General features: G+C 52.1%; 1 protein-coding gene across 1 annotated transcript; it reads left to right on the top strand.

Moving 5' to 3' along the window:
- Positions 1-4,563: 4,563 nt before the first annotated feature.
- NSUN5 (NOP2/Sun RNA methyltransferase 5) lies at positions 4,564-9,520 on the top strand. Its single transcript, XM_007942403.2, has 10 exons — positions 4,564-4,656; positions 4,797-4,919; positions 5,609-5,783; positions 5,877-5,985; positions 7,773-7,911; positions 7,997-8,112; positions 8,538-8,716; positions 8,901-9,111; positions 9,189-9,329; positions 9,406-9,520. The coding sequence occupies exons 1-10, from the start codon at positions 4,564-4,566 to the stop codon at positions 9,518-9,520; spliced, it is 1,401 nt and encodes a 466-aa protein (XP_007940594.1).
- Positions 9,521-10,722: the final 1,202 nt, after the last annotated feature.

Raw genomic sequence — 10,722 nt, 5'->3', positions numbered from 1 at the left:
GGGCAATCTACTTCCGTAGTGATACTGCCTCGGAAACCCAAGGAGGGGTCGCTATGAGTCGCGTCCGACTCGACGGCACATAACAACCACCACCACCTCTGGGGACCACCCCTGCGCAGCTGGTCTCACGCTGACCACTTAGTCAGTCAGCCCAGTATCTGGTGGGGAGATGAGGAGAATGCTCTGTCCCCAAAGACCTCTCTCGATGTCCCTCTCAGATGAGGCAGACCGACCCAGAAATGGCACCATTTCGGAGCAAAGTGAGTGGGGGCCACACAGGGCGTACTTCCCATTTCTGAGAGCTCCTGGACGCCTGGGAGTGAGCCCAGAGGCCACGTTCGCTTATGGAGATCCTGCCCCTGGCCACAGCTGACGGGGCAGGAGCTCACTTCAGACCAATATGGGGACAACTGAATTCTTTCCAAGGGATCTGGAGATTGGAGGGAAGGCTGAGCTGAGTCACCTGAGGCATGGTGCTGCAGAGAGCCACAGCCTCCTGCCACTGAGGTCTGTGGAGCTGCCTGAGAGCCACCTGCAGGGGACAGCTTCACCTCAGCACCCTTGCACATGCCCTCATGGGCCACGTGGGCAATGAAGCTTATTGCCATCCTGGACACGTGCTGACACATGAGAATCAGCAGACCATCTTGTGAACCTCCAGGGCGTTTGAGGTGCTGCTTCAAGGTCGTCTTCCGCTCACCTCCTTGTCCTGCTGGCAGGTCATCACAAGAGGCTTTGTCCTTGCTGCCAGGATTCTGATGAGATGTGAGGCCTTCTGGCCCACTCCCCGGGAACAGAGTTGCAGACTATGAAACTGCTTAGCTGCGGTGCGGTCTAGAACTAGTTCCTCAGCAATGGGACACCCTGCAACTCACAGTGCAGTCATCCGTGCCTTTGCCTTTGGTTTCGTCCCTTTTGGTGTGTGGGAGAAGGACCAGAAGGGACTGGAACCTCTGGCTACTCTTCCTTTCACGGTCTGTGTAAACAATAAACTGAATTGAAGAGGGCTCGTTGTCTTTACCAGCCGGATCGACGTGGCCTTGGCCTTGGTCTGCCTGCTGTGCGCGTCACGCCTTCCAGACCCACTGTGTAGCCATTCAGCTCTCTCAATTTCACGATGGAGCTGAGGAGTGTTGCTTCTCTGTATCCACTCCCCACCTTCCCCACCCTGCTCTTTGTCCTGGGAGGCTGACCCCTGTGCAGTGTAAACCCTCTGGCGTCTGTTGGGTTCAGCCAATGGGAGGTACTAGCAGCAGATCCAAGGGCAGGAGGAGGAGTTTGAGGTACATACTGTTCTGGTTCCCTCCTTCTGGGCTATGGGCTGGCAGCTGCCCTCTACCCAAGACTCCTGTCTGGTGGCCATGTCTTCATGTGACCTTTCCCTCATTCCTTCAGGTCTCGGGATGGTAATGGTGCTGCTGCTGGCCTGAGTACTGTATCATCTCTTGAAGGTTTCCTTGACTTTGACCACTTTTATAAATAGTCCTTTCTTTAATGTCTCAATTTCTGTTTGAGTGCACCTTTCTGTTCCCAGCCAGACTCTGACAGATACGTTAATGTACCTCTGCACTCACGGAATACATCCCCCCTTTGGGTGAGGCAGAGTTAGTGTCTGTGGCTTACAGCCAAAAGCTGTTCACTGACTTACATTTAGGATGGAGAGGGAGGAGGAGAGAGCAAGTAATTTTTTTTTTTTTTTATTTGGGTGAAAATTTACAGAACAAATTCACTTTCCATACAGCAGTTCACATACACTTTGTCTCATGACACTGACTACAATTTACCCCAATGCAACAGCTCCCCTCCCACTTCCTCCCCAGTTACCTGTTCCCTGTGTCCATCCCTCCATGCACTCCTGCCCCCTGAGCTGTCTTCCTGTGTCTAAACAGCCCTTCTTTCTCCCATGATTGTTCTCTCCAAGGAGTGTAATGTAAATGTAAATGTGAGGTAAATGTTCAACTCCTATGCCTGTCTTTTGCTTGGCTGGAAGCCACAGGTGTGGGTTCACTTCCAGACCTGATGGGCAGCTAGGGGCCATAGTCTCAGTGGTTCCACCAGGCTCTATCAGACCAGCAAACCTGGTCTTCCCCCGCCCCCCACCTTTTTTTTTTTCCCAAATGCTTCTGAATTTTGTTTCACATTGTTTTCCCTCTCTATCCAGGGTCTCCTACATAGATCCCCCTCTGAGTGGTTGACATTGGTAGCCGGGCACCATCTAGTTCTTCTGGTCTCATAGTCGTATAGCCTGCAGATCGCATGGTGTACCAGTCACTAGGACTAATTCTTTCCATGAATCTTTGGTTTTCTTTATTTTTCTAGAGCAAGCAATTCTTGATGGAGGGGTTGGCATTTAAGCTGAAGGAAGCAGAGCATTGGCAGAGGAGAAGAGCCTTTTGGGGTCTAGGTCCATAAGACATGCTGCAATTGGGCTGCGTGTGGCTGGACCAGGGAGGGCTATCGATGCTACTTTAGGGCATATGAACTTTATTCTCTCGTAGTAATGACAGTGTGGGAGTGGATGAGACTGCCCAGGAAGAAAATGTAAGACCGACAGAAAGCAGGTCAGAGGTTGGGACACCTGAGTGTAGGAAGCAGGCTGGACCAGGCAGCCTAGGAGACGGAGAATTGGTCAGAGGAACAGGAGGGTGCAGCATCCAGCAGTAGGGGTGTGGAGGCCAAAGGGGGGAGCTTTATAACATGGAGGGTGTGCACCACAGCACTATGCAACCACCGGTGGAGTGGAAGAGACTTTATTGGAACAGTAGGGAATTCTTGCTGGGAGTCACTGCAGTGGAGTGGGGTGGAAGACAGGATGCAGGGAATGAAAATAATAATAGCATGTGATGAATAAGTCAAGGCCATTGTTGCTGATTCTCTTTTAAAAAGTCTGATGGTTAAGGGAAGGAGAGAAATGGGTCAGGAGTTTGAGAGAGAGTGGGGTTGAGGGAAGGTATTTTTTAGGAGAGAGGAGACTCTAAAACAGCTGTCCAACAGAAATTTTATGTGAGTCACACACATAATTTTAAGTTTTCTAATGGAGACATTAAAGAAGGGTCAAAGAAACAGGTCACCTGGCACCCAGATCTTCATTTCCAACACCATTCTTCTATAAAAGGAACCAGGAGAAATGGTTGAAAACATTTCAGGACAGGAAATATCAAGATGAGCCTGGGGTATCTTGCAGTACCAGAGAGTAAAGAAGTGCTCAGAAACAAACAGACCACCCCACAATGATGAGGGTCTGAGGAGCTAAATGAAAGAGCTCCCAATGGCCAAAGCTGGGAGACACTGAGGAAATGAAACTGTGTTGGATCATAACCCAAAGTATAAAATAAACATCCCTGAGTTCCTATTGATGTAAACAAATGATTGAATAAGTAAATAAATGGAGGGAAGAAAACAAATCTCCCACGCAGAAGAAGTCCCCATAATTTATGTAGATACTCTGCTGCAAAGAGGTGGTGCCTGACTCCCCACTTGCTAAGTGTGGGCTGGGCTCAGTGACTTCTTCCAAGCGGTACTGGTGGAAAGAGGGGGAAAAGAGAAACTTTATAGTGGAAAACCTGACAAAGCCTACCTCAGCCAGGTGGTCCAGGTTAACAGCGACAAGTCCTGTTGATATTATGTGCTGTTACAGCAATAAATCCTGTTGATATCATGTGCGTTGATATGATCTGATGGGACTAGGACTTTCCCTCTGTGCTCATCCTTCCAAAACCAGTAACTCACACTCACTGCCATCGAGTTGGTTCTGACTCATAGCAACCCCACTGGGTTTCCAAGGCTGTTAATCTTTACAGAAGCAAACTGCCTCATCGTTCTTCCAAAGAGAGCCTGCTGTGTTTGAACCATTGACCTTCTGGTTAGCAACCAAATGCCTTAGCCACTACACCACTAGAGTGCCTTTTCCAAAACCCATAGCCCAACCTAATCATGAAAGCACATCCATACCACTCCGTTTCTTCAAAAAATCTTTTTGCTTTAGTATTGACAGACTCAGTTTGCTCTTTGGTATAACAAAGATGAGGATGTGAGGGGGCAGGAAAACTAGATTAACCGGGACGGAACCACCGGAACAGAAATGAGAAAGTTCACGCATTGTGAATGTAACCAATGTCACTGAGATTAACTTTTGGAGAAATTTTTTAAGGGAGTCTAAACTATTGTGTAAACCTTCACCCAAAACACAATCATCTTAGCAATAAAATCCTCTGGTGGCGCAGCGTCTAAAGCATTACTAACCAGACATTAGCATGTCTAAGGATGCTAACCAGAAGGTTGGCAGTTCAAACCCACCAGCCACCCAGGGGAAGGAAGTCTGGGCAATGTACCTCCCTAAAGAGTTACCGCCTCAGAAACTCAAACCGGGGTCGGTATGAGTCACACTCGACTAGATCCCAGCGAGTTTGGTTTTGGTTTACCCTGGCGAGAAAGGAATCACCCCTTTCGGGCAACTGGGGTTGACGCCCCGGCATCCGAGGTCCCAATACACTCGTGCCCTTTGACCCAGGAAGTCTTGCCGGGCGAGTTTTGCGACAGGGTCGTAAAGACACGCGGCCGAGCATGGCGCTGTACGGGGCCGCGGCGGCCGTGTTGGCCGGTGTGGAGAGCCGCCAGGGCTCCATCAAGGGACTAGTCTACGGCAGCCGCTTCCAGGTAGCAGGGAGGGTGGCACTAGGATCCCGAGGCGGGTGGCGGGGTCAGGGTCATGCCCGGGCGGGAGGTGGAGGACAAGGTGGCGGCGGCTGCCGCGGTCGCGGGCCCCGGCACAGCAGTTTGCTTTCGGCCGCGCGCAGAATGTGAAGCAGCTGTACGCGCTGGTGTGCGAGACGCAGCGCTACGCCGCCGTGCTGGACGCCGTGATCGCCAGCGCCGGGCTCCTCCGCGCCGAGAAGAAGCTGCGGCCGCACATGGCCAAGGTGACGGGCGGGCTGCGGCCGCACGTAGCCAAGGTGACGGGCGGGCCGGGAGTCCCTGCTGCAGCGCAGACGGGAGCCTGGAGAGGGAGGCGTCTGTAAGCTCGGCCTCGCTCTGCTGCTGTTCTGGGTTTAGCAAGTCGCTGCTCGGAAATGAGTAGTGAGAGCTGTCAGTTGCTCATTGGGTTACGGACTGAAGTGGGATAAAAATGCTGTTAACTTCCGGCCTTGTGTTTACTTAAAGAACCGAAGTAGCAATAGCATGTTGTTGTTGTTACGTGCCATTGAGTCAGACCCAACTCATAACGACCCTTCCTTGGGTTTCCGAGGCAGTATCACTACGGAAGTAGATTGGCCCATCTTCCTTCTGAGGAGTGGCTGGTGGGTTTGAACCGCCAGCCTTCTGGTTAGCAGTCAAGTGCCTTAGCCACTACGCTACCAGAGCTCCCGTAGAACTGTCAAGTAAACAGAACGCTAATAATGACACAGGAGTTGGGGGGTCCACAGCTCTGCTGGTGAGCAACCACGGAGAAAGAGCCCGGGCTGGGAGGCAAGGTCACCGGATTCCAGTCCTGGATCTGCCGTTAATTTCTTGGGTGGTCTTTGGTAAGGTACTTCCTTAGTTCCAAGGCTTTAATGCTTAGTTGTTTTTTTTTTTTTTTTTACCCCCCTCCCCGTGTTTCCACCCCCAGGTGCTAGTGTATGAGTTGCTGCTGGGACGGGGCTTTCGAGGGGGTGGGGGCCGATGGAAGGCTCTGCTGGCCCGACACCAGGCCAGGCTGAAGGCCGAGTTGGCCAGGCTCAAGGTTCAGCGGGGTGTGAGCCGGAATGAGGATCTGTTGGAAGTGGGCTCCACACCTGGTCCAGGTGAGGTGGAAGGAGTCCTCGGGCAGGGTAGCCATGGAGACCTTCTGAGGGGAGGGCTGCGGTCCTGCTCACTCACTGTTGATTGCTTTCTAGCCCCCCAGATACCTCGGTTTGTGCGGGTGAACACCCTCAAGACCTGCTCTGATGATGCAATTGATTATTTCAAGAGACAGGGGTTCTCCTACCAGGGGCGGGCATCCAGGTGAGGGCTTAGGATTTGCCCACACTGCCCTTCTCTAGGGAGGTGCCTGGGGGTACTGGGAATGGATCCACGGGGGAGAGAGGCTGGCTGGCTGGCTGTGGCTGCACCCTGTAGGTTTTCTTCCTACTTTTCCGGTGTTTTTTCCATCTCCTGAGCCTTGTTTTCCTCCTATCTTTTAAACATTGATTCCTGGGAGTCCCAGTTTACATTCTTCTCTTGTATCCCTCAGTTCTTTCTCATAGTTCTAACTTCTACCTCTCAACCTGAGAGTTTCCGACTCTCGGGCTACTTCTTTCTTGTATTCCTACCTCAGGTCCATGAAACACCTCTTGTATTCTCTCTTGTATTCCTACCTCAAGTTCCATGAAACACAGTCATAGCATATGTCCAATTGAATTCATCACCTTCTCAAACTGCACCACCTGCAATCCCCTTTTTGACCTAATGGCTATCACTCTTCCTCGCCCAGTCGCCCAAGCCAGACCTGAGTCATTCTGGGTGCTTTCCCCTTTCCCCTCCAGTTGTTGACGGGGCTGCGTTTAGCATCTTTCTCAAATCCGCACCTTCCTTTCCATCTTGGGCATTGTCTGGCTGGGGCCCTCATTGTATCCTATCAGGATGGCTGCAAGAATCTTCTGAGTTGGTCTCCCTGCTTGCAGACGCTCTTCCTTCGTTTGCTGGTGCTGTTCCTCCCCAGCCGTGACCCTTCCTTGGCTCTCCTTTGTGCTACGCCTCCGCTTCCTCGCCAGGCCTGTCTGCCGTGGCACCACGTGTGGCACCACGTGGCACCAGCTGCTGCTCTCCACTCAAGACGCTCCTCCACCCCTTCACTGGACTCACTCACACCTGCCTCCTGTTTTATCTTTGGCAGCTCTGAGAAGTTGCCTTTGTTCTCCCCTTTCCTCCAGCCAAAACCCACTGTTCTCGAGTCGATGGTGATGCATAGCGACCCTACAGGACAGTAGAACCGCCCCCACAAGGTTTCCAAGGCTGTCATCCTTCCAGAGCAGACTGCCACATCTTTTTCTAAGCAGCTTCTGGTTTCTAACCAAGCTTCTGGTTAGCAGCCAAGCACTTAACCCTGGGCCATAGGGCTCCTTTCTCCCTGCTCCAGTCTGTGTTAAACCTTCTTCTTCCTGCCTTTTAATACCTTGGTTGGTCACAAGGGTGGTTTGGTAGAGAGGGACTTTGGGTAAGAATTCCCACTCTGGCACGATAGCTGTCTGAGGCTATTTGTGCATCAGCCAGGGTGAGTGGACAGTGGTGCCTTGCAGACTCAGAGTGAACGTTCATCCCGGCCTTCCTGGTCACGTGACTCCGTATCCTTCAGGAGTCAGCTCAGATCTTACCTCTCCCCAACTCGCCTTCTCCATGGAATCTCCCAGGGTTGTGCTCCAGTTGTTGAGTGCTTACGTGTGCCAGGTAGTGTTCTAAGTGTTTGGCCCGTGTCAACTCATTTAATCCTCACAACTGTCATTTTACAGAAGTGTAGACTGAGGCTTTAGAGATTAAGCCACTTACCGAAGTAAGCAAGCCAAGCTCCCCCTGCTAGTAAACAGCAGAGGTGGGCTCCTGAACCTAGCCTGTCTGGCTTGAGAACCCTTGCTCCTGACTGACTGAGCTCCCTCTGTCTTGCCACTGTTCATTTTTTCAAAGCAGTTTCAGGATTTGTTGTATCAGCGACAGTGGGGCAGCAGGTGCAGTGTCTAGCCTAGTCTAGCATGGAGGAATTCATAACATAGCGGCTTAATGCTTCTCCTTCCCTGGTTGAACCTCTTCCATGGCAGCCTGGAGGACTTAAGGACCCTCAAGGGGAAGCATTTTCTTCTGGATCCCTTGTTGCCGGAGCTGCTTGTGTTCCCTGCCCACACGGATCTGCACGAACATCCCCTGTACCAAGCTGGCCACCTCATCCTACAAGATAAGGTAGGGAAGTGGAGAGGCAGGAACGGTAGGGCAGGTGGGAGTGATGGGCCTGGGCTCACCGAGCTGTTGTGCTCTGCCCGGCCAGGCCAGCTGTCTCCCAGCCATGCTGCTGGCTCCGGCGCCAGGCTCCCATGTCCTCGACGCATGTGCTGCCCCGGGCAACAAGACCAGTCACCTGGCGGCTCTTCTCAAGAACCAAGGGTCAGTGCTGCAGGCGGCAGAGGAGGGAGCGGGGGCTTAGTCTGTTGTAATAGGTCAGAAAGGTGGAAAGGAGGCTGTTGTTTTAAATATGCTCTTTTGGCCTGGGAAGTTGGTGGTACGGTCTCGAGCTAAGCCTCCCAGTAGGTGACAGAATCCCTTAACCCATGGCAGTGTCCCCAGCCAGTCACCTCTGACACTGGACCTCGTAGGCCACTTAACTGTGATCTTCCGTGTGTCCTGCCCGTGCACATCATTGCATGTAGCCCAGAGCAGTGGGTAAGCCTGCTGAGGGCACGTGTGCTGCTGTGACTGCCCGTGGGTCAGCTGTTGTTCTCCTCCAAGGGCATAGTCATCTACTGCTCCCTGAGCCGTGGCCCTCAGGTGCACTGTAACTTAGCTCACCTCGACTCTGACCTCTTCCCTAGGAAGATCTTTGCCTTTGACCTGGATGCCAAGCGGCTGGCGTCTATGGCTACGCTCCTGGCTCGGGCTGGAGTCTCTTGCTGCGAGCTAGCCGAGAAAGACTTCCTGGCAGTCTCGCCCTCAGACCCGCGTTACAGTCAGGTCCAGTACATCCTGCTGGATCCTTCCTGCAGTGGCTCTGGTGAGACGGGGAGGAGGAGGGGGCTGGCGAGGGACTCAGATCCAGACAAGGCTGGTGCTGAGGGTACTACTTTGTTTTAGTCTTCGGTTTACTGGTGACCTTAGGCAAACCTTCTCATCTATAGAGATACCCACATGTAATAAGGCAACCTGTGAAGCCGTATAATTGAGATGCTCTCTCTTAGGTATGTTGTCCCGACAGTTGGAGGAGCCCGGGGCAGGCACACCCAGCAAGGAGCGCTTGCATGCCCTGGCAGGGTTCCAGCAGCGAGCTCTGTGCCATGCGCTCACTTTCCCCTCCTTGCAGCGTCTTGTCTACTCCACATGTTCCCTTTGCCAGGAGGAGAACGAAGACGTGGTTCAAGGTGCTCTACAGAAGAGCCCAGGGACTTTCAGGTAATGGGTGTCCACCAGGGCGTTGGGAGGAGAAGCCGCTCTTTTACCCAGAAGCCTGCATTGTTTCTTCTCCCCAGGTTAGTGCCTGTCCTACCCTCCTGGCCCCATCGAGGGCTTGGCACCTTTCCAGGTGCTGAACACTGCCTCCGGGCCTCCCCCGAGACCACGCTCACGGGTGGCTTCTTCATCGCTGTTCTTGAACGGGTGGAAGTGTCAAGGTGAGCGAGGAGGAGGTCCTACTCTGTAGACACTAGAGGTCTGGGGCCCATCTAACGTCTGTACTTTTTCTTCTAGCTCAGTGCCTCAGACTGAAACACTGGGGCCAGAACTCACACCCAGCTCAACCCGAAAGAGAAAGAAGCGGCGGCGAAAACCAGCGGCTGGTGCTAGCCCACCGCCTCGCACATAGCAAGGGGCTCAAGGGTCTCACTTCAGCCCAGGAAACAGCTCTTCTGGGAAGATTGTTTATTGCCACTGGAAGGGAACTGGTATCCATGTGATGGAATGGATTTCCTAGTTGAGTCCCTGCTGGTGAGAGGAGACTGCTGCCCACAAGAATAAAAGGCAGAACATGGGCTATGCTAGGTCACAGTTTTTTTTATTCTTAATGATGGAAGCAAGGAGAGAAATTGCACATTCATACTCAAAGTTCCAACTCGACTCAACAGCAATTAAGTCTTTATTTGTGATGGAAAGTCCCAGCCTCCCAGTGCACGGACATGGACACATACATACTTCCACACACACTCAGGCCAGACCAGGGTACCCTCTCCACGGGGTTCCTGGACCAACTGTCCTGCCTATGGGACTGAGGTAACACTAGAGCACTAAAACTAAGAGGCTCTACCTGACATAAGGTCTAGGAAGGAGCTTGATTACTACCCCCGTGCCCCGCCCCACCCCTCCGATCCTAACAGGTGCTTGGGACTTGAGGTTCAGGCTCCCGCCTCAGGTCCACACACACATACTGGACTTGAGAGCTCTTCCTGGGGGTGGAGGAGCAGTCCCCTGCCACAAACACTCGACCTCAGTCACAAAGGGGCAACCTAGTTATGTCCACATCACATTATTTATGAAGGAAAGAATGACACTGTACATAATGTGTCCAGGAGGAAGCCCTAGTCCCTTAGGAAAGCTGCCTGGGACCCATGAGCCTCTTCCCACAGGCATAATTTAACTAGATAGCTAGTTCCTAGTCAACAGCTTTTATACTTAACCACCTCAATGAACCAAGCTTGAAGGAATTTAAAAGGCAATTTAGCTTAAATACAAAAATAAATTTTTATTTTGTTAAAAAATGTTTAAATATTTTTTTCTTTTAATTTAGACACACGCATTCATACTTCTCCCAACGAGGGCAGGCATGGCAGCAAGGCTCTTGGGCCTGGGTGTGTGGTTTCTGGAGCAAAGGAACAAAAGGGGAAGAAACAGGATTGGAGAGGGGCCTATTTGGGAAAAACAAGGTATAGTCTGGCGGTGTGGTTCTTTAATTTAGGCTTCCTAACATACTTGGGGTGATGTAGTCTATAATGAGGTCAGGAAAAGTGGGGGAGAAATAGCAGAGGGAAGAGGTCTTCCCTGGGCCCCATCCTTCTGGGCTGCCAGCCCTTA

This window comes from Orycteropus afer, unplaced genomic scaffold (genome assembly GCF_000298275.1).
Source record: "Orycteropus afer afer isolate SDZICR_OR568_19922 unplaced genomic scaffold, OryAfe1.0 scaffold00006, whole genome shotgun sequence".
Taxonomy (NCBI): Eukaryota; Metazoa; Chordata; class Mammalia; order Tubulidentata; family Orycteropodidae; genus Orycteropus; species Orycteropus afer.
The sequence above is the reverse complement of the archived record's forward strand: the minus strand, read 5'-3'. Positions and strand labels throughout refer to the sequence as shown.

Excerpts from the sequence above, each read along its gene's own strand:
- NSUN5 (XM_007942403.2), top strand. The coding sequence starts at position 4,564 with ATGGCGCTGTACGGGGCCGCGGCGGCCGTGTTGGCCGGTGTGGAGAGC. Across the intron at positions 8,717-8,900 it reads TCCTTCCTGCAGTGGCTCTG|GTATGTTGTCCCGACAGTTG; the intron begins GTGAGACGGGGA and ends GCTCTCTCTTAG. Across the intron at positions 9,330-9,405 it reads GAACGGGTGGAAGTGTCAAG|CTCAGTGCCTCAGACTGAAA; the intron begins GTGAGCGAGGAG and ends TTTTTCTTCTAG.